Source organism: Haliaeetus albicilla, chromosome 16, assembly GCF_947461875.1.
Source record: "Haliaeetus albicilla chromosome 16, bHalAlb1.1, whole genome shotgun sequence".
Classification (NCBI taxonomy): domain Eukaryota; kingdom Metazoa; phylum Chordata; class Aves; order Accipitriformes; family Accipitridae; genus Haliaeetus; species Haliaeetus albicilla.
In genome coordinates this window covers 32,085,598-32,107,520 of record NC_091498.1, presented here as the reverse complement: position 1 = coordinate 32,107,520, position 21,923 = coordinate 32,085,598, and the positions used below count along the sequence as shown (strand labels likewise).

The window sequence follows — 21,923 nt, the reverse complement described above, 5'->3', positions numbered from 1 at the left end:
AATCACACTTCTGAGTTATTTTAGGGTGGAAATGAGAATCAACTTGCTGACTCACAGCCAGGCTAGCCCTACTTTTCCCCTATGGTATTCACCTTAAAAAAAAAAAAAAAAAAAAGTCAGTGGCTCAAACGGAGCACCTCCACTGTCCTTTGAGGATATCTGCCCATCAAAGAGTTTGTATCAGTCACCAGGGCATCCCACCACTTCTGGAAACCCAAGGAGAATCATCAGTCAGTCATGTCTTTTCATTTATGTAGCTCTGCTTCCTTTTAGTATCTGTTCACCCAAGCTGTTCGGTATCTTCTGTCTCTGCCTTCCTTTCATTTGGCCACAGAAGCCCAGTTTCACCAGTCTGATCTCCTCAGATGCGCTCTTCCATTTCTGCAGTTGCTCCTGCAGCCTTGCCCCTGCTGCAGGCTGAACTCCTCAAGTGCCTGGCCAGACTCAGACCCAACAGTTTAGATTGAACATCCCCCTATCTCTTCTGGAAACACCTTGCCTGAGATCCTAGGATCCCATTCACCTCTTCCAGGCAGACAGCTCATCCTTAGCCTGCAACCAAGCCGGATGGCTGGTGCAGCATAGGGAAGGAATAAACAGCGACTGATTTGTGGGAGGCTGAGCTCATGCAGCAGCTGTGCTCAGTGGGAAACGACGAGGCCTCATTTTCCACCTTGCTCATTAACTTGTGCACACAACAAATAGACCTTTGCTCTCCATAAAGAAATACCGGTCTGTGCCAAAGGTGGCTGAACTGTTTTTCTCTGGCACAGCAGAGGGAGATCCTTCCCCTGCACTCTGCCCATCCCACGGGTGCCGGCCAACAGTGGTCATTACAGCTGGTCAGGCTATTCATGCTGGAGAGGGCTTGCATGTGGTGTTAGTGAAAAGAGATCAATGGTAGGCAAAGCCTAATTCCGCCCCCCCCCCCCCCCCCCCCGAAGTGGGGAGCTGCTGATGGCTCCAAGGGGGTCAATGCTTAGGCTCTTGACCTTCTTGTCTAACCCCTAAGTAATGCAGCTTGGAGGACCAGACAGTGTCCTTTGGAAAGTGTCCTCAGGGGTCTGTGCCTGTTTCCTCTGCCGTATGGCGAGTGATCCGTCAGGGCTGTAAAGATTTGTGTTCAGTCCCCTGCCCCAACCCAGCCTCCTTCTGCAACTGAGCAGTGTATTTTGTTTCCCAGTACTTCAACTCCCCATTTCCAATGGGGACAAATAGCAGTTCTCCCCCTTTCTGAGCTGCTGGGGGAATAAACACGTTAAAGGCAGTGAGATGCCAGGCAAGCACCTAAGGTAAGTGACGGCAGAGTAGTCTGACTAAGCCTTCCCCCCCCCCCCATCTCCAAGAAGTGCTGTGAAGACAGATGAGGTAATGCAGTGCCTCTCAGTATTACCATAAATATTAAAACAGCTTTACATAAGGAGCTTGTGTTCGTTCAGCTGCTGTGGGCAGCTCCCCAAGGAGGATTTTAGCTCCCTTACAGTCTATTTTGGCCCCCCCCACCCCTGACGCAACGCACAGTAAATGTGATAAAACACAATGCAAGCAGGAGTTGCTTGTGGTAGGTGCCTTTAAACAGCCTCAGTGCACCAGGATCGGGCTGTGCTGGGAGACTGCTGTGTTTGCCAGCCCTCCCAAAGCCAAGCCTTGGAGACAGCAGCACCAAGTTACAGCAACCACTGTTGACCCACTTCACGCTGATGAGATATTTATGAATCCTTTTCCCAATCTGTTGTTTGCTACTCCCCACATCCCTCCCCCCGGCCCTGGATTAAACATTTCCCTCTCAAACAAGCCCTTTGAATCTTGACATGGAGAGAGTCAGATGCTGAAAGTATTTTAACAGGCAGGAGCAGCAGCTTCAAATTGCTGCCACAGGGGGACATTTGCCAGCAAAGCCTCCGCTCCACGGTTGCGTCAGTCCTGCGGCTGCACCGAGACCCAGCGCTCTCATTGCCTGTCCATCTGGTGCTGCCAAGGACCAGAAGTGCCCCACACACAGTCCCCAGAGCGTGGCCAGCCTTGCAGGACCCTACCCCTCATTCCCTGTGCCACCGAGACATGTCACCTCTCTCCTAGCCTGGGTGATGCATCAGTGCTCAGAAGTTGAGTTATACCTGGCACCAAGGCAAGGTGTGGGAACAGGACAGGCTCCTGTAGCCCAGCAAAATAGGCTTTGTCTTGCATACGCAAAGGGAACGGCTGTGGGATGCAGACCCTGGGCACCCCGGTGGGCCACCAACTGCACAGAGATGGGGCAAAGTCCCAGCTTGCAACACAGGTGCCAGTGTCCTCTCCAGAGGCTGCCCTGCCACAGCCCAGCCACGATCCCCATACAGGTGACACAGCATTTCAGAGCCCCGCAGCCAGCCCCGATACACCCCCCACCAGCACAAGCCCAGAAAAAGGCTAAATAGCCTTTTTCTACATCATGACTTCTGCAGAAGATGACATCTGAGCCAAGCGTCACATCTGCAAGCCACACTTGTCCTGACCCCAAAGATCTCGCTGGGATGGACGTGGCAGACATTTTATTCTCGGAGAGATGGAGGCGACATTGCAGAGACACACGCCATGCTCCTGCCAGGGGCTTTACTTTTGTTCTTTTCTTTTTTGAGCCCCAAAACACAGCTCTAACCTACACTGTTCAAGCACTCTGCCTGTACATAGCCATGTACATAGCAAGAACATACTCCACATTTTTGTTCTGTTGTCTTCTTTCACCCTGTGTGAAAATAAAGCAATAAGAACCATGAGAAAAGGTAAACCTGACTGACTCTGCCCTTAAGCCCGCAGCATCGAAGGAAGGACAGCTTGCTGCTATTTCACCCTGCCCTTCAGCAGACCCACAGCGAGCTCCCGTTGCACGTTTCCTGCTGCACCGTCCGCAAAAGCTCCTTCCAGGGCACCTCACGGGCACAAACCTGGCCACCTCTGCAGCAACCCAGGCTGAAAAGCACTTGCAGTTCACTTCAGCTTCCTGCCCACAGCTCTATTAAAAATAGACAGGCTGCTGCCAAAAAACCCCAGCCAAGCCCACTCCTTCCCTCCTGCATCAGAGTGCTCACCACACGCAGTTCCAAAGGGGCAACTCATCACCCAAACTCAGCGTTGCCCGGCACCCTGTGCTAGTACAGACACAAAACCAACACAAACCTCTTTCTCATGCCTTGCCTTACTGCTGCCCCAAAACATAGCAGAAATCAGCAAAGCGTTACTACAACAGCCTGGGGAAATAGAGGATTTTATCTTAAACTCTCCAGTGGTGCCAATCACATGCCCTGACTGATGTCCGTAGGGGTGGGCACTGAGTTAACACCAGCATGGACCCGTCAGCAAGAGAAGTCACGCCTGGCAAGGCTGTACAACCTGCCTGGTCACCTGCTCAGGTGCCACCAGCCCTCGCCATGCAGCTGGACCAGCTGCACTCTCAGCCACAGTTCACAGCAAAACCATTTCTAGAATTATAAAGAATCTGAAAATACTGTGCTGAAATTAGGTTGGAAATATCTTTCTGCTGCAAAGCCTGGCTTCTCAGGATTGTAACACAGTGCAGGGTCCCCCAAAACGGGACTGTCATAACTAAAACAATTTCAGAGCACCTCACTTTGCTGTGCTGTCCTAGCTTTAATCCTGGGTTTGAGCCCCCCTCAGACACAGAATCAAATACTCTTTTTTCCCACTTGATAGTTCCTTTTTTTGTAGTGGAACAAGACTGTAGCTTTTACCCTTCAAGAATCACGAGGTGTTAGATCTTAAGCCTCTCCCTGACAGGACTAAGCATCACTCACCCCAAGACAGAAATTTAGGGGAACAAAGGAAAGGGATTTCAGCCAGGATTACTTTTTTCCATGGCAGCTATTTGGCAGGACACCAGACTGAAGCACTGGAGTAGTTTCAACGGGGGGTGATTCAGGAGGTGCAGCGGAAGGTGTGCACAGGCAGCAACGTGAACCACAGAGCCTTAACCCACAAGCGTGGCATCTCGCAGGCAGGCATGGGCAGATATCTGGGTGTACCCTGCGTCCCAGACTGCTGTGCCACCCCTGCATCCTACCCTGGGCACCTCCCCCCTTCTTGGTTTTTGCCACACTCAGCATTTTGCAAACACACTCATTTTATTTCTTTATAATGCTTTTCCAGCCCTCCCAGAGCCAGTGATTCAATATCAGCAGCTCCGTGGCACTGGGGACAAGTTGCTGCACCGAAAGGTGGCACGTCCCTTCCTGGGGACAGGCTGGCACCTCCTGTGAGATCAGAAAGCAGGGCACCAGAGCCCAAAAGCCCCAGCAGAAGCTGGCCCAGCAGCCTCCTGTTGCAGCCCTGCTAGTGAAAAGGTAATTATCACCCTTCCAACCACAGCTTCATAGCTCAGCATCTGCGACACCCCCTCCTCCATCACGTGGAGGTCTGCATCACTTTTGGCTCTGCTCAGCCATTCTCCCAGAGAGCTCCTTGCTCCAGGAGCGAGGTTACTGCCACCCCCAAAATGCTCAGGTCTCCCCAGGGAATAGGTAAGTCATTCCCCACAACATCCAGCCTAACACCCAGGCTGGGGCCACAGAGCAGGTCTCAGTTCTCTGCTCAGCATTGGGTCTGCAATGCCATCTGAGAAATAATGTTGTGGCAGGGTCAGAAAGTGTTTCATGCCTCCTTTCTGCCTCTTAGAGAAGGGTGTACAACTCATTCCTTTCCACCACGAAGCCCTACTCTTTACACTGAGCCTGCCAGCACTTGGGAAGCTGCCTTAGCCAAGAGGGCAGATGTTTCCAATTTGGGGTGCTGCTCCCCAAGAAGCTAGGAACTACTACCCAGATGCAGAAGGTTGATTTCCTTTCTAACAGATCAATGCTTTTAGGGCCCATTCCTGACAGTCAGGAAGTTCTGTATCTCTCAAATGCAATAGCCACAAGCAAAAAAGATGAGGGAGATGATCATCTCTGACACAGTAAAATAGCCCCAACCACTGCAGTAAGCAGCAGCAGATTTAACAGCCCTCTTCAGCTTATGGGCATCCCAACTAATCCATCCCTTCTGACTGATGCAGGACTGCACCAGGCTCTCGTGGCATAACCCTCCCTCGTGGCTCAGCTGTGGCTGGCAAAAAAATTACAGAGGCAATTCTGCATGTGCAGAGCCAGGTCCCGAATCTGACAGCCCACAGATCTGCAGGCACCAGCCTGAAAACTGTTGCTTTGCAGCTGAAATGTAAGAAGCCACTGCAGGCAGACGAGGGAACAATTCAGCACAAGGCAGTGACCTTCCAGGGAGGCTCCTGGCATGCTCTGGGGTAAAGCCCCTCACTTACTTTGTACAGCAAAACCAGGGTGCTCGCTCTCCCTCCCTGCAGAAAGCTGGAGAGGATCTGGGGGAAGGATGGCCAATGCACCTCCAGCACAGAAATGCTTGCTCAGAGCTCCATCCCTCCCATCTGCCTGTCCCCATGCCCAACCAAGGATGGGGAGAGTGTGCCAGGGTGTTCGCCAGCCCCCAGTCCTGGCAGCCTGCCAGCGGAGGGGATGGATGCAGAGGGACGAATATCCGCATTTACGGGAATTCTAGATTTTCTTCCCCCGTCCTGCCACAATATCACAGGGTTAGAGGCTGGTGTTGGGCACCGTGGCTGAGAAAGGAAAGATGGAAAATGCTGAAGGTCAAACCCGTGAAGGTCAGACTTTTGGAGGTCAGTCCTGAGATGGAGCAGGAAACTCAATCCAGCGTAGTCCATCCTCCCTCTCCCGACAGCATCCTGCCCAAGCCCCACCCAGGAAAACGGGGCTGCAACACGGAGGGCTTCCTCCTCTTGCCCCAATGCCAAAGTTTTGCCAGGCTGACCTCGATTAAGAATAAAAATCCTATTCCTCCCCCCCCCAACCCCATCAGAAGCTACCAGATGGTCAGAGAACTAAGCAGGAGCAGGGACCAAATCAACAGGTCTCTGCAAACGTACAGGGCACGGATGAACATAGATGTGCAGAGAGGCAGGGACATCACACTGAAAAGCCCAAGACATCCTCCCCCTCATGCATTTCATCCCTGGGAGCACACACCTTGAAAGAAGAGCCCTGGTTTGGTGTCCTCTTCCCTCCCGTTCATTTGGTGCTATCTTCTCCCTATAGCTTAAAATAGGCACTATTGCCTCTGTCATCTCTCTCCATTTTGAATTTTTTGGGGGCAGATTTCCCTTTGCGAGCTCCTTTCCAGCACAAGGCAGGGGTCATATCAAAGGATATCCCTTTGATATCAAAGCCCCCCTGCTTCACAGAACAACCCCCAGCTCCTTCCTTGGGAAAGGTGAAGGCTCACAGCCAGGGCTGCTGGCTGTTCCGAGCTGTGCTTGCCTCCCGCCTCAGGATTGACAGCAATTATACAGAGGCATTAAACCCATCCAGAGTGAAGGGTAAACAAACACCACCGCCCATGCAGACGGGAGAGGAAACGCAGCTGGAAACCTGATCAAAACCTTTCAGGGAGGTGTACAGGCTTTCCTGCCAAGGCTGGAATGTTTCAGCTGGGAATGCCGCTTCCCCTCCACCCTCCCGGCTGCCCCGTTTCCGGCACATGGCCGGCTCCACTTCTCCATGCTCAGAGCCGTTTTGCCTCCAGAGCCCTTCTAAAAAAAAAAAAAAAAATTAAAAAAATCAAACCCAGCTCTCTATCCCAGGGCTGCTGCTTCCCCCTCGCTGAAGCCTGGTGGCAGCTGGCAGTGGCCAGCCCAGCTCGGATCAGACAAGCACAGCACATCCCGCAAAGGCAGCCAAGGAGATCACAGGTACGGGGAGGCAGCGGGCAGGCAGGCAGCAGGCAGGCTCCCACGCACTTGGCGTTTGCGAAAATGCCTTCTCTGGCTGCCTGACCTTCAGGGAGCAGAAGAGGGGATCTGGGGTGGGAAGGGAGCTGCTCGGGGCCAGCCATCCTCACTGCGCTCGTTGTTTTGGGTTAAAGAAAAAGCACTGTCGCCTATTAACAGGGAGAGCTGCGTGGGTACGTGCTCCCGAGCCAGCCGGCGTGGCAGCCCCCGGCCTCCATCCCAGGCAGCTGTGAGGAGGCAGACACTCACCTTGACCAGGTAGATCCGCGTCTCAAGGTGACATGGTGAAATAGAGCAGGAACGCTGCACGTTGCTCCGCTGATAGCTAGGGACCCCCGGCGGCTCTGCCCCCTCGTCCCCCCAGGCATGCACGGAGGAAAGCAGCAGCCCTTACCTTCTGTCCTCCGGCTGAAGGAGTCACACCTTGGGAGCTGGCTCTTGCGCAGAGAGGAGGGAGGGAGGTGGGGGGGGGAATTGGGAGTTTCCCACAATGCACCTCTGCAGACCGCATGAAGATGGAGAGCAGGGGAAGGGGGGGGCTGACAGCGCTCCAATCCGGAGGGAAGGGCTGGGACTTTTTGGGGGGATGGACAGGATGCCCGGGGGGGGCCAGCAGGGTGGCTAAGGCAGGCCAGCTGCATCTCCATATCCCCTGTTATTTGGGGCTGAGCCATGGCTTGCTGGCTCTGCGATTCGGGGCTGTCCCTGCAGCACTGAGCCCTCTGCCTGCTCCTCCAAAGCCTGCCCGGGTTTGCAGCAATTATAGTGAATATAGCCACAAAGGAGGGGGCGGGGGAACACACTGGGGAAAATGGGAGGGGGGCCAGCCTGATAAATTGGGATGCTTGTGTGTAGACAAGAGGAAAAAAGGAGTATGCCCCCCCACCCCAGGATAAGGGATTTCTGAGCACAACAATCCCCCAGCAGTGAGTTAAGGAGCGGCAACCTGTCTTGCCAAGGAAAAGCTCTGCACGGCAGAGGGAGAAAGCTAAAGTGATGCGCCTTCAGGTAGTTTTGTGCCAGCTCTGCTTCCCTTCTCCCCAAACCCTCCCTTGTCCCAGCGGGCCAGGGTCTGACTCACCTTACAAAAGTCCTGCAAGGTCCGTGAGGGGCTGTGGGCAGCCCAAGGCCAGCTCAGAGCTGGGCACACAGCCCAGGTCCCGCTGCGGAGCACTGTCAGACATCCAGCCAGGCTGTGCCAGACACACAGCCTCCTCTTTAGCCACATTGGTGCTTTGCAGCACCTTGGTTAAAAGCAAACAGCCCTCCCTGTCCCAGCCTTACCTCCTCCAGCCAGGCACAGGTCTCAAATTCACACCACTCAGGTCAAATCTTGCTTGTACCCCAAAGCGCGGCCAGGTCCTGGGACTGTCTAGGGCTCTTTTAGCCCAGTTTTCTCAGGAAATAAGGGCTATGTGATGCTTGCCCACCTTCCTCCATACAGTTACTTGGCACCCACTGACCAGCTTCATGTGATTTTGTAGAATCTTTGTAGTGCAGTGTACACTGTGTAGTATAGACACACTACAGAGATTATGTTTGGAAATCCATGAGAAACAACTTTGTCAGCTCAGCCACTCACAGAATAGCTCACTTCTGTGGCCACTGTGTTTTTCTCCATCCCACAAACAGCAGCCAAGCGGCAGCTCAGCCACAAACATCGTCAGTGCAATAGGGCAGAAACTCCAGAGAAAAATCAGTATTTTATTCCCTGACCCTCTCTGGCTCTGCCAAACTGCCCACAAGAGCTAAGGCAGTGTGTCTCACCTATGTAAACATGCTTAAAAATATGTAGGCTGCTTAAAGTCCACTGTAAAGAAAAAAAATCTGCCCATGTTTGAAGGCAACTGCAGAAGACACAAGAGCTGGATGTGGGAACCCCAATCTCCCAGGAAAGGCTGTGCTTTGAGGGGCTCATTTTGGATGCAGCTACCAACACTCCCTTGGAACAGGGATGAGCAAGGTTATCTTGATGTAGTCCTTGGCTTCAGAGCCTGCTTGGCTCAGACAAGCTGGCACAGACAGGATTAGCTGTGGCTGATGCTGATGTCCCCTCTGCTGCTTGTCTGGTCCCACACTTAGCAGTGCCAGCCCTCCCCACTCTTTTAGGGACTTGTGCCAGGCACAGCCAAGACCATTCAGTGGCTGCAAACAGCTGCTTCCCCTTTCTGATGCCTCCCAAATCTGCTGATCTATTGACAGCAGCAGAGAGGGGCTAAGTTTCTGCAAAACTTGTGAAAATCTGTGATTTAATGCAGGAGAAACACCCAAATCACTGCTCCCAGGAGCTGGGCACAGGACTCATAAAACCTTCTTGCCACTTCTACATCAGGCAGAAATATCCTTGGCCTCTGTGCCTCCCCTCAACCCAGCAGGAGGAAGGAGGGAGCCTCCTACGAGTGGAAATTGCCGGCTCCAGTCCCCAGAGCTTGGATGAGCTGAGTCCAGGGGGTTCCAGCTGCGATTTCCTTGCATTCACGCATGCTGCCTCTGCCTTAAGAGATAAACAGCCCCACGCAATCCATTCATATGCCTTAAACTTTTGAATTTAAAAGATACTTTTACCGATGCAGAAAAAAGGGAAGCAAAGGAAAGGAGCAGAGCTCCAGAGCTAGGCAGCACTCAGAAATCCCCTGGCACCAAGCACAGGAAGGGTCCCCTGCGGCAAGTGGGTCACATCACCCCTAATGCAGCATGGGAGAGAGCCGAGCACCAGCACAGGCACAGCAAGCAGCAATTTCAGATCAAGACACAGCAAGGTGAAAACAGCTTCTTCAAGGTCAGGTGGAGAGGGAAACCTTTAGAAACTGTGCTTCTGGTTTTGCCTCCTCCCTCTCAGCTCACAGCATACCCCAGGATGAGTTAGCAGGAATAAGAACGGCCCTGGCTCCTGGGAAGCCCCCCTGCAAACCCTGCTAGGGGGGGCTTGGTGGCAGCAGCATCCTTGGGAAGGAGCATGGCATGCCCTGCACTTTCAGAGAGAAACAGTTGTCCCCAGACTTATTTGACGTCCTGTAAGCAGGAGGGACAGGGTGATGCTGCTCAGGCTCTGAGCAGGGAAACTGAGCTAGATGGATACAGCTCAGCCCATGGTGCCACAGAGCCAGGCTCATTTTGGGGTCTGTGAAACCCTGAAAGGGCATGGTTTGGGTTGAACCATCTCCCCGTTAGCTCTGCCCTGCCCTGGCAAAGCCTGCTGGGCTCCATGTCCTATTCCTTTGCTGCAGGAGCCACCCAGCAGGGATCCCCCAAAGCCTTGCCACAGTAGCTGCACCATTTGCAATTGGCTGCCAAGATGTTGTCAATAAAGAGTCTATTTTTCCCCCCTCCTTAAACTCCCAGTGGGCCTTAAAACATCCTTTCCCAGCACCCCTCCGAAGCAGCTGTGCTAAACGCATCCCCCCCAAAGCATTTTCTTTTCCATCACACCTGGTCGAAAGGCCAGCCCCATGCAAGCTGCAGGCAGTCAACAGCCTCAGCTGCAAAATCCCCAGTTCCTCAGTCCCTGTCTCCTCCACAGGATGGGTTTACCCCTCCTAACCAAGGCACAGGTACCCTACTCATAAACTAGAGCATGAAAAGCAGGACAGCAGGTCACAGAATGGGCTTATGCTCATTTCATCCCTGGGCATCAGAAACCCCCAAGGGAGCCTCTCTCCTTTGCCAGAGCCCCAGTTGCAGCCCACCCATGACTGGAGAGGGAGGAAAAGGCTACACAGCAGCAAAAACCTGCGGCCATTTGGGCAGCAGCCATTTCTCCTTACCTCTGCACTCCCAGGGAAGCAGGATGAAGGACGTTTCTCATGGTGGAGCAGCTCGCTGCAGCAGCCAACCTGGGTTTGCAGTCATTGCAGCAGCTGAAGTGTTTGCTGGCACCCTGCACAGAAAGTCCTCACAGTGAAAATACAAGCCTGCCTGCCCCCGAGGGGCTTTAAATAGCCTCAAAGCCCTGACCAGCCTCACCTGGACCCCCTCCCCACCCACTGCCATGGGCCCCTGGGCTCTAAGTTCAGCCCTGCGCACTCCCCCCCAGTTTGAGCAGTGCTGGGGTGGGGGGGAGTCTGTCTCCTGCATGGGCTTCAGCTCAGTGCTGGGGGCAGCTTGTCTTTTCACCGAATCCCTCAGAGGTACATTTTAGCTTGCCTTCAGCCTGTCCCTGGGATGGACCTTGTACCCATGCTGTAGGTAGCCCTTCTCTGGTCTGGACCCTAGGAAGGACCTTAGGTCTGTATCGTAGCCTTGATTCCGGTCCTGCCTCCTCCATGGACCTTGCAACCATGCAGTGGCTTTGTTCCTAGTCCTTTCTCTGGCTCCATCTCCTGACTCAGCTCCCCAGGTCCGGTGAATCCCCCCCACCCTGTGCCAGCACTGCCCACCCAGCGCAGCCCCCGCGAGGCTCAGCCCTCCGTCCCCACCTGCAGAGCCTGATCCCACCGCCTCACCCAGCCCAGGCTTTTCTGATGCTCTCCTCCTGGCGATGCTGAGTTTATGTATGGTATTGTTAACTTTCATTCATAGTTCACATAATAATTAGCTAGGTCTGCAATAATAATATTTACTTACAAGCATTCTAGATCTATAGTATATTGCAATTATCATAACCAATGCAATTTTGCAAAAATGTAAATGCAATGAACTGTACAGCAGGGTGCAGTATTTCTATAAGCCTCTGTCCTTTGAAAGTTCCCAAGTACCTCCCCATAATCTGACACTGATGGGATATTTTCCCCTCCCAGTATAATTTCCAGTTAGCCAATACATTTGCCTTTAGCATAAGCAAGATTATACTTACTATAGTTATATATCTTTTTTATACGCTTAACACACACTTCTTTCAGCCTTTAACTAATCGAGTACCGCTAGTGCTTAATTTTCCGTTTCAAACACGTTGTTACTTTCTTGTTTCATTTCCTCCCCTACCCCCTTTGCAGTATTCTCCTCTATTTACATGCTTGCTTAAGGGACTGTTAAAGGATTCAGTGTCTCTCACTAGGTCTAGCTGCTTCTCTGCAAATTGTTGTCCCGCAAGTCTGATCCTGTAAGCCAATAAACCCACCAAGGTCATTAGGTTATTATAATTTTGGAGCATTTTTGCAATGCTTTAACTGTGAGTCCCCAGCCTGGGTGGATTCATACCTCAAGAGCTGTAACTCTCCAGGCTCCCTCGAGAGCTGTAACAGTTTTTATTCTTGGATCCCAAGTTATTATTATGGCTTTAAGTTGTTAGACCAAGCTAAGCAAGACCACAACAGAGCTCCGGTTAGATATTTAATCATGAAAAATCCTATTGCAGGAATAACTGGCTACTCTGGTTAAACTGAAAGAAAATAAAGCTCCAGATGGGCAAAATCTGACAGCCAAGGCCTGGGGAGTTGTGTTAATACACAGCTTCTGCCCTGCAGATAGCTGTTCCCCATGTCTGTTGGTCATCCACAAACAGCAGGTCATCTTCATGAGTCCAGCAAGGATGCTGCAGACCTTCCCGTGGCTCGAGAATGCAGCAGCTAAACTGAGTCAGTTGATCTCCTGGCTTATTACACTGTTTCTCAGTATGTTTTTCAGGCTTCCCATGTACTTTACCGTGCATTACATAGATTTTCTTTCCATTGTCTTTCTGAGCTTGTAAGAGAAATCTCAGTTTCTTCATCTCCAATCGTGTTTTCTATCCCCTTCTCCAGCCGTACCTCCAGTATTTTATTTATTTATTAACATAATCACTGTCCACAAAGACATGCAATGGGTTCTGCTTAGAGAGTTTGTCTCTTAATAATGTCTAAAATAGCCTGTACTCTATTTTTTTAAATAATTTCCCTACTACTTGCTCTCCTGCTCTATTAATAGCAGCATACAGGACTATTTTTAGGTTGCTCATATCTGGCTTTCATTGATGAAGCATACATTTGGTTTATTGCTGGGTTCTTTAAAAAGGACACTTGCATCCATACCTGGTACCTGCAATTGGATTTGTTCTCACCAGCACAGTCTGCACCTTGTTCATTTAGGGCAGGAGTGAGACGATCTGGTCCTTGTAAGGTCTGTACCATATCTCTCCTACCCATTCATATCGATGCCTGCTGGCATGCACGTAGATGGCACTCTGCTGCCGAATTTCCCTAAAACCTGGGAGGGGTAAGAGTAGATGGGATTGCGAGGGTGAGAGCAGCAGCCCAGGCTGCTGGGGAGTTTTGGGTCCAGACCCTGAAGCAGGCACAGTTCACGTGCTGCTGGTACCCGCTGTAACTATTTTTCTGCTCCCCTAGAATCAGCAGATTGGGAAATTCCTGTTGAAAGGTGCTTTCCAAGTGCAGGGCATTCTAGTGCAGGGGGTTTTAGACCAGCTTCTTTCCACCTGAGTTAGGGCATCATCATGTCCTGAGCTCCATTTCCACTCCAGAGTCTCAGTTAGTGATTCCCACAATGGTCTGCAGATACCAGGAAAGTTATGGATGTGCTGCTGTCAGAAATTAAATCCTCCTAATGGTGTTCTCAGCTGGGCTTGACCAGGAGAAGCCTGTATTTCATGCAAAGCTTTAACCACTCTTGTACCTGTTGGCTTGCCAGTTGTAACTCCCAGTAGTTAACCTCAGCTTGCACTAATGGTGCCTGCTTCAAATTGACTTCAAATTCTGTTTGGTCTACTAATTTTAAAACTCTGGTACCTCTCACCTTTTCAGTAGCTCCAGTCACTGAAGTATCATCCACATAAGATGTTTTTTCTTTATCCTCTGGAGACAATAGTTTGAACAGGTTTCTGACATGAGCCTGGTGCGTTGTGAAGCCCTGGCGGTACCTCTGCAAGGGTTTATTCCCTCTCTCCAAATGCAAAAGCAAATCTTAAAATTGATTCTTCAGTAAGTGGGATGGCGACGAAATGGTTGGATCTATAACTGAAACCCACTTCTTGTTTTCTGGTAACTTAGCAGTAATCACTGCCATGTTTGCTAAAGTAGGAGCTGTTCTCATGGGTAATGCATTTCTTTGGCAGTACTCCACCAGCATTTGCCAGGGTGTTCCATCAGCCTTTCTAATGGGCCGCAGTGGAAATTATATGGGCTTGTAATTTCTGAAGAAATGCTTTGTTTAAAGTAATCCTTAATGATTTCACTTGGAGAAACCTCAGCTTCCTTAGGGTATGAGTATTTGCACAGGGAAGGTCCCACCAGGTCAGCTTGGGCAGTGGGTTTTACCCAGCGGGGTTTTCTGCCATCCTCCTGGGTGGCTCTTTCCATTATTCTTTATCTGTCTCCATTAAAGCTTATATCTCTTCTTCCACCCTTTATAACAGCCTTCACCTGGTTTTTGTATTACCGACAAAAATCCCACCATAAAAATCTAATAAGAGTCCATGCTCCATCTTCTGATTGCTTTCTAAAATAAAGGGATCTTCAGTACTGCATCAAAAGCCCGCTGGTACCTTCAGATCTCCTGGGTACAACCTCAGGGCAGCCCCCCGGGGTCCCGGTGCGTTTGGCACACAGGCACCCATTTGTGTGGGCAGTGCCGGGTCGAAGCCGACCTTACGGATGACTTGGGCCAGCTGGGAGTTGGCAGAGACGCCGGAGCATCACGGTGTCCTGCTACCGCTCCTTTCAGCTGCGTTATCACTCCTTCCAGCAAATCCCATCTTTCCTTCCCATCCCATTTTGGCATATCTTCTCTTAAATCCTTTAATGCTCTCCAGAGCCCTTAGCATCTTTGATCCATTTTTTTCCTGGTGTACTACACCTGCCACTGCCATTTCCCAAACATCCCATACTCCTCTGCTTTGGTGTCCACACTCCCCCCCTGCCATTACTGAAAGCCACAGGTCCTGCTCAGCCCATGTTAAATTTTCCCCTTTTCTCCTGAATCCAGGCCATAATTCCTAGCACGCCTCCACTGAGGCTTCCTTGAACTTGGGCAGTGAGTTCCAGCGACTCGTCACCGGAGCCACCTGTGCCTCGCCAGCAAAGGGCTGGTGGGATAGGATATCGCATCCCCCTGGCATCTTAGCAATTCTGCACTGGTTCAGAAAAATCTTCTCTATCTTCTCCCAGTTTCTGGATCCATCTTTGTGCTGCTGGTTTCTTACCTGTCTGCTGGGCAATCTGACTTAACTCTCTCAGCAAGAAGGGCATTTACGGGTCCCTTAGTGCATGTCAGAGCGAAGGCTGGTGTAGCACAAGCTCTAAGCGTTGAGCTATTTCATTTCCATTCGATCCAAAGCTTGAAGACCTTTCTAGAAGTGCCACGCTCCAATCCACAACTGTACTTTATTTGTGCAGCCCCAGGATAGCTGTTACACTGGGACAGCAACTGTTGTTCCCAGCTCCTTTTTCCTTTCCCTTTCATACATAACACCTCAATAATCCTCTTCCTCTGACAGTTCCCAGTCTAATTCTCTGTTTCCTGCAGCTATTTTTAATTTCTCTATCCTACTCTGCTTCTGCAAGCATCTAAATTTAGCTTCACGCTGCCTGTGACAGGCTCCCTTGGAGGTCCCCCTTTGCTCCCGGGTGAAAGCTGCAGCAGGCAGTAATCCCTGCAGGAAACCGCAGCTTCCCTCTGATTTCCTGAATTTACAGGAAACTAATTCCAGTCGCATCTGCTCCCGGAGAGCTGCGGGATGCTACTTGTCTCCTAAAGACACGGGAGACTGGAAATGGGGAGGAGAAGAGCGATACCAGAAATAAGATAAGGAGTCCCAAAGAGGGAGGAGGAGGAGAAGGTGCTGTGACTTTTCTTACCAAGACAAGCCTCGTTAAAGGCTGGGGGACCCCAAGCAAAGCGCAGTTACTCCGGAAGGGTTAGAAATTCAGCAGCTCGGTGGCTTTTCAGTCGAACCCACGACATGTTGTTAGGAGGAGGGTGAGCTACCGGGGAGGCGAGAGGCAGCAGAGGGGCTGTGGCGTCTGCGAGCATCGGTGCGCTTTCCTAAAGCTGCCTTTCCCCCCCCCAAAACAGCATCTTCCTCGTGGGGCTTATTCCCAGGAATCCTCCGGGTATTAAATTGCCTATCCGGGTGGTTTTATGGAGGGCAGCTGGCGAGTCGCCCCGTGGCAGGGAAAGAGGAAAGGGTGTGCCGGATGTCTGGCTGCTGTTGAAAAGCAAAACCCTGCCTGTTGTACGCGGGACGGGGATTTCAGGCAGCGCCTGAACCCTTCCGGCAGGGCCTCGCCATCCCGCCGCTCGGACATCGCGGTGAGGGCATCGCGGCACGGCCGGCCACGCTGCACCGAGGGGACCCAACTGTCCCCTGGGGCCAGGGGGACTCTGCCCGGGGGGGGCTGCACCTCTCAGTCAGGTTACAAACCCCCAGGATGGTTTTTCGGGTGTTTTTCTCTCTCCTGTGCCCCACCCCGGGGGGGCATCCCCACGGTGCCAGATCCTGCAGCACCCACAGCCCTGGTGACCTCGTCAAGCTGGGCTGACTGTCCCCAGCCTTTTCGGCGCAGGAAGAACCGGGCTGTATGGGACAAACTCGGTGCCCAGCTCCAAAACCTCTTGCCGTGGTGTAGCCGTGATTTCTGACTGTTGGTATTCACAGGCGACATCCTGCGATGGCAGGGGAAGAGTGTGCGTTAGCTGTCCTCTTACAAGCACTGCAAGATCTCACACCTAAAGACTTTCAGGAGTTTAAGACGAAGTTATCGGAGGTTCACGTGGAAGGAGGATGGAATATCCCCAAGGATTCGCTGGCGAAGGCTGCCCACCCTTCCGCACTTGTCAGCTGCGTGGGCAAGAACTACAGCGAAGATGCTGCAATGGACATAGCGATTGGATTGTTCAAAGAGATGAACCAGAGAGACCTCGCAGAGAAACTCCTGGACGAGAAGGTGAAAGGTAGGAAGCCAGCGTGCATTTTGCCTTTCTTTTTGTCTCTTTTTCCCTTGAGTGACCCCGGAGACAGGTAGAAGTCAGTAAGAACAGGTTTCAGCTCCCCAGGGAGCCTGGAGACATGAAGATGTCCCGCTGTGATCTTTTTAGTGTGGGGGCTGTAGTGAACTCTCCTCTTGCTGTCCCCACTTTCTGCCAGGCTCCCTCTTCTCCCAGAGAAGAGCCTTCAGCTCTCAGCACCTCCTGGCAGGCAGCCGGGCAGATCCTTTCCTCCTGGGATGGGGATTAAGGACATCTCTGCAGAGCTCGCATTTGGGAATGCTTTGGAGCCGGAGGCATCCCGGGAGCCCAGGGACGGTGCCTTTGGCCCCAGGGGTACAAGCAGAGGGGGACGGAGGCTGCAGGTGGGTCCAGGCAATTGCATTTGCTCCTAGGGTGGATGAAGATTGCAGGGTGGTTAAAACAGGGGTTGATGGATCAGGAGGATGGAGGGAGCCGGGAGAGGAGAAGGACCCCCCCCCAACTGACCAGAGGCCCTAAATTCTCACAGACGGTGTCCTTATTGCCTCTGCCAGGCTTAGGAAAGCCCTGAGCATTGAAAGAAGTGTCCTGTTGGTGTGTTGGGAGCACAATGAGCTGGTTAGGAGCTCCTCGGGAATCCGGCTGTACTTGGGACTAACTCTGCTTCTTGCCGGTGCAGAGTACAAGCGGAAATACAGAGAGCACGTGGTCCGGGAGTTCCTCCGGTACAAAGAAGTGAACTCCTGTCTCGGGAAGAACCTGTCTGTCAAGAGCCGCTACACTGCCCTGACCATCGCCAGGAAGCCTCGGAGCAAGCACGGAGGCGAGCATGAAGCTGTGGGCACCAGCCACGGACGTGTCGACGCCAGCAACGGACCAGCCACCATCACCGTCACCGCACAGACGCTGTTTAAAGCCGACAAAGATGGGCAAACGCCGCAGGTCGTGGTGCTGGTGGGGGCCCCGGGGATGGGGAAGACGATGACGGTTAGGAAGGTGATGGTGGAGTGGGTGGAGGGGACCGCCTACGCGCAGTTTGACTACATCTTCTGCATAGACTGTAAAGACATTGCCTTTACCAAGGAAGCGAGTGTGGCAGACCTGGTTTCAAAGTGCTGCCCTCACAGGCGAACGCCAGCTGGGAAGATCCTGGATGACCAGAAGAAGATCCTGTTCATTTTTGATGGCTTTGAGGCCCTGGGATTTTCCTTGGTTCAGCCCGAAGATGAGCTGAGCTCTGACCCCAGGGAAGTGAAGCCTCTGGAAACCACCCTGATGAGCTTGTTGAAGAAGACTGTTCTCCCCGAGTCCTCCTTGCTCATCACCACGAGGCTGACGGCTCTTCAAAGCCTGGGGCAGTGCCTGGAGGGTGAGTATTACGCGGAAATACTAGGATTTTCAGCAGCCATGAGAGAGGAATATTTCCACAGGTATTTTGAGAATGACAATAAAGCCAACGTGGCCTTCAGCTTTGCCAGAGGCAACAAGATCCTCTACAGCTTATGCGTCATCCCTGTCATGAGCTGGACCATCTGCACCATCCTTGAACAAGAGCTTAACAAGAAGAAAAACCTCATTGAGTGCTCTAAAGCCACCACACAGATGAGCGTGTTTTACCTTTCCCGGTTAATGAAGTGCAGAGACATGGACAACCCGCAGGACCTCCAGCAGTTTCTACGCAAGCTTTGCTCCTTGGCTGCTGATGGCATCTGGAAGCACAAGGTCCTCTTTGAGGAGAAGGAAATCAAGGACCATAGCTTGGACCAGCCAGACCTTCTCCCCCTCTTCCTCAACGAGAAGATCTCAAAGAAAGGCGTAGACCATGGGAACGTCTACAGCTTCACCCACCTGCACCTCCAGGAGTTTTTTGCGGCGATGTTTTATGTTCTGGAGGATGATGAGGAAATGGTCAACGATGCGGGGGCTCTCACGAAGGATGTAAATATGTTATTAAAAAGCTATCGCGAGTCCAGGAAGGATTTGAACTTAACGGTGCAGTTCCTGTTTGGTCTGGTAAGTCAAAAATTGATAGAGTACGCGAACGAAATCATTGGGTGCAGAATTTCATCGCGAGCCAGGGAAGATATGCTGAGGTGGCTTCAGGGGAGGCCCAGAGGCATCTCCCATCCCGGCCAAGCGCTGAAGATTTCAGAGTTGGACACTTTCCACTTTTTGTTTGAGATGAACGAGAAAAGCTTTGTGCAAAGTGCGTTGGGTCATTTCACTGAGATAGACTTGCAGGACATCAAGTTGACCCTGTACGACCAAATGGCTCTTTCCTTCTGCATCAGGCAGTGGGTTGGGCTGGGCTGTGTCACCCTCCGGGGATGCTCCTTCGTCCGGCAGGATCCCGGGGAAGAGCTGGCTGCGTCGGTGCCTTGGTAAGAACTGTCCCTCTCTCCTCTAGCGACCCAAAATCACAAAGGTTTCTCCTTCTCCACCCCAAAGGATGGTTTTAAGGGCATTTCAGCTCCTTCCAGCCAAACACCAGCTTGTCCTTTCCCTGGGGGTTTAGTTCCTCAGCGAAGGATTTTACTTACTCTTGGGGAGAACTGTGGGAGAATAAGGATCCTGCAGGCTCCTCTGTCCGCAGCGTGCGGTGGGATTGATGGAGATGGAGCCTCTCGGCTCAACTTCCCCGGCCTAAACAGCCCCATCTGTGCCGGGGTCTCGGTCTGGCTTCGCGTCCTCCTTCCCGCTTGCGGAGGGAGGGGACATTCCCCGTGCCAAAATTTTAAGCACGCCCCGAGCTTTGCTTGGGAGGAGGTGACGCCAGCAGTAATGCTCGCGATCCTTTGCCTCTCCAAAGCCATGGAGGTCCCTCCAGAGGAGACCACCCGTGAGCTGGCGGCGAGCTCCGCTTGGGGTGGTGGCAGTGGTGAGGGTGTGCTGGCGTTGAAGCCGGGAGCTCCCGGTGCCGGTGAGGGCTGCCCGTGCCCCCCTGGGGCTCTGTCCCCCTGCAGCTCCGGTGCCTCGGGAGCCAGAGGACGTCCCCGTCCCCTCGCCGAGGAGGAACCGGACTCCCCCATCCACCCGCTCTGCCGGGCACTGCGGCACCCGGGCAGCGACCTGCGGGTTCTGCGGTAAGAGACCCGCGCTCTGCGCTGAGCCGAAACCGCGGCCGCGGTGCTGCCGCCGGCACGGGGCGGGTGCGCTGGCGGGGGCCTGGCTGCCCCGGCTGGCTCTGGGGTGCGCCCGAACCAGAGGGGAGTGGGTGGGTGCTGCCCCGGGCGCGGTGGGGGGGGCACGATCGCCCCCCTGCCGTGTCCTGCTGCTCCCTGGGGACCACCGGCACCTGGCTGGGGGTCGAGGGTGGGACCCAATCTGCCGTGGGTGGGTGTGGTCCCTCCATGCTGATTGGCCCTCCAATGGGTGGGTGGGTGGGTGTGGTCCCCCCATGCTGGTTGGCTATGAGGTGGGTGTGGTCCTTCCATGCTGATTGGCCCTGGTTGGGTGTTATCCCCCCATGCCGATTGGCCGTAGGGTGGGTGGGTGTGCTCCCTCCATGCTGATTGGCTGCATGGTGGGTGGGGGTGTGGTCACTCCATGCTGATTGGCTGTGCTAAGGGTGGGTGTGGTCCCTCCATGCTGATTGGCCATGTGGTGGGTGGGTGTGGTCCCACCATGCTGATTGGCCATGGGTGGGTGTGGTCCCTCCATGCTGATTGGCCATGTGGTGGGTGGGTGTGGTCTCTCCATGCTGATTGGCTGGGTGGCAGAGGGGTGGGCAGGCGGGGCAGGTGTGATGAGCTGGTCCGTTCTCTGCGGCTCTTTCCGCCCACCCCCAGGCTGCAGTGGTGCGGGCTGTCGGAGAGCTGCTGCGCGGAGCTGTCGGCGCTGCTGGCTGAACACCCCAGCCTGGACCGGCTGGAGCTGGGCGATGGCACGCTGGGCGACGGCGGCGTGCGCCTGCTCTGCGAGGGGCTGCGGCAGCCCGGCTGCCGCCTGCGTGTCCTGCGGTGAGCGGCCTCGGTACCCCCGGGCATCCCCCCCCAGCACCCCGTGGGCATCTCCCAGGTGGCCAAACCCACAGGGAAGTACCCCAAAAGACACCCTCTGGGGTGGCAGCATCCCACTCTCCCAGGGTGAGGGGCTCGAAAGCAGGAGGACCGGTGTGGGGACTGTCACCGTGGTGGGGTGGCACCGGGGGGACCCTCGGGCTGGTTCTGAGGGTCTTTCCTGCGGGTCCCTGGCAGGCTGCGGTATTCCCGCCTCACCAGCGCCTGCTGCGAGGACCTCGCCGGCGTGCTGGGCGCCAGCCCGCGCCTGGAGGAGCTGGATTTGTCCTTCAGCGAGGGGCTGCGCGATGCCGGCGTGCGGCTGCTGTGCGAGGGGCTCCAGAACCGCGCCTGCCGGCTGCAGACGCTGCGGTAAGGTGCCGGGGGCAGTGGGCCAGCCGGTGCTCCCTCCTTCCCACCCAAAGCAGGTCACCAACCGGCCGGTCGAACCCCACGTCCACGTTTGCCTTGGTCCCGGCAGGCTGGGGAGCTGCCGGCTGACCGGTGCCTGCTGCCGAACCCTGGCCGCTCGGCTGCTGGAGAGCCCTCGTCTCACCTGCCTGGACCTGAGCGACAACGAGCTGGGAGCCGACGGCATCCTGCAGCTCTGCCAGCAGCTCCGACATCCCGCCTGCCCGCTGCAGGCCCTGGGGTAAGGTGCCTGGCACGTCCCCCTTCCATCCCCGGCATCCCAGGGTCGGATGCTCTGGGACAGGGAGGGGATGCTCTGGTACCCAGGAGAGCTGAGGGTGGGTTTTTTTAACAGCTCTTCTCCTTTTCCTCCTCTATTTAAAGACTGAGCACCTCCGGGTTAAATGAAGATGTGCTGCAGGAGCTGGCCGCCCTGCGGGCACTGAAGCCCGACCTGAAGATCAGGTACCTCCTCGAGCAGGACACGCCGCAACCGGGGGCCATGGCCCGGCTGCCCTTCAACCGTGGGGTCCTGCCGGGCACGGGGGGGCTGGGGGGCAGGAAGGCGCTCCCCTCTTGTAGGAGAGATCCTTGCAACAACCGGAGCTGTTTCTAGCCCAATTCTTGGTGCTGCTGACGCCGGTGGGGGGGAAGCCTCCCTGGGTTTGAGCCTGTCCCATGAGTGGGGGCACAGGGAGGAGGTCCTGCCTGCATCTGCTGGGGGTCGGGGCAGAGCTGGTCCAGGTTCTTCCCTCTCCCATTTCCCCACATGTGTTGGTGGGAATTGTTGTGTGGGTGTTTGCTGATGCCAAATAAAGGCCCTGGGGCCAGTCCCGGGAGTCCATGTCCCCCTCGTGCTCTTCCCT

General features: G+C 53.9%; 2 protein-coding genes across 6 annotated transcripts in view; one reads left to right on the top strand and one right to left on the bottom strand.

Moving 5' to 3' along the window:
* Positions 1 to 16,062, bottom strand: part of CEND1 (cell cycle exit and neuronal differentiation 1) — a 32,802-nt gene extending 16,740 nt beyond the window's left edge. The window contains exons 1-3 of one of the 5 annotated variants that reach the window (XR_011328249.1): positions 15,538 to 16,062; positions 10,576 to 10,688; positions 9,044 to 9,305 (exon numbers count right to left, since the gene is read on the bottom strand). The gene's annotated coding sequence lies outside the window, so the exon portion shown is untranslated. The other 4 variants (XM_069804334.1, XM_069804335.1, XM_069804332.1 and 1 more) reach the window with 4 other exon arrangements.
* On the top strand, positions 6,666 to 21,906 carry LOC104310374 (NACHT, LRR and PYD domains-containing protein 3). The gene is made up of 9 exons (XM_069804264.1): positions 6,666 to 6,772; positions 6,971 to 7,069; positions 16,338 to 16,633; positions 17,328 to 19,029; positions 19,612 to 19,731; positions 20,437 to 20,607; positions 20,845 to 21,018; positions 21,128 to 21,298; positions 21,442 to 21,906. The coding sequence occupies exons 3-9, from the start codon at positions 16,351 to 16,353 to the stop codon at positions 21,671 to 21,673; spliced, it is 2,853 nt and encodes a 950-aa protein (XP_069660365.1). The 5' UTR covers positions 6,666 to 6,772; positions 6,971 to 7,069; positions 16,338 to 16,350; the 3' UTR covers positions 21,674 to 21,906.
* Positions 21,907 to 21,923: the final 17 nt, after the last annotated feature.

Bases quoted from the DNA above. Each gene is read 5' to 3' on its own strand.
- LOC104310374 (XM_069804264.1), top strand. From the start codon at position 16,351: ATGGCAGGGGAAGAGTGTGCGTTAGCTGTCCTCTTACAAGCACTGCAA. The intron at 19,732-20,436 runs GTAAGAGACCCG...GCCCACCCCCAG, and splicing joins AGCGACCTGCGGGTTCTGCG to GCTGCAGTGGTGCGGGCTGT. The intron at 21,299-21,441 runs GTAAGGTGCCTG...CTCTATTTAAAG, and splicing joins TGCCCGCTGCAGGCCCTGGG to ACTGAGCACCTCCGGGTTAA.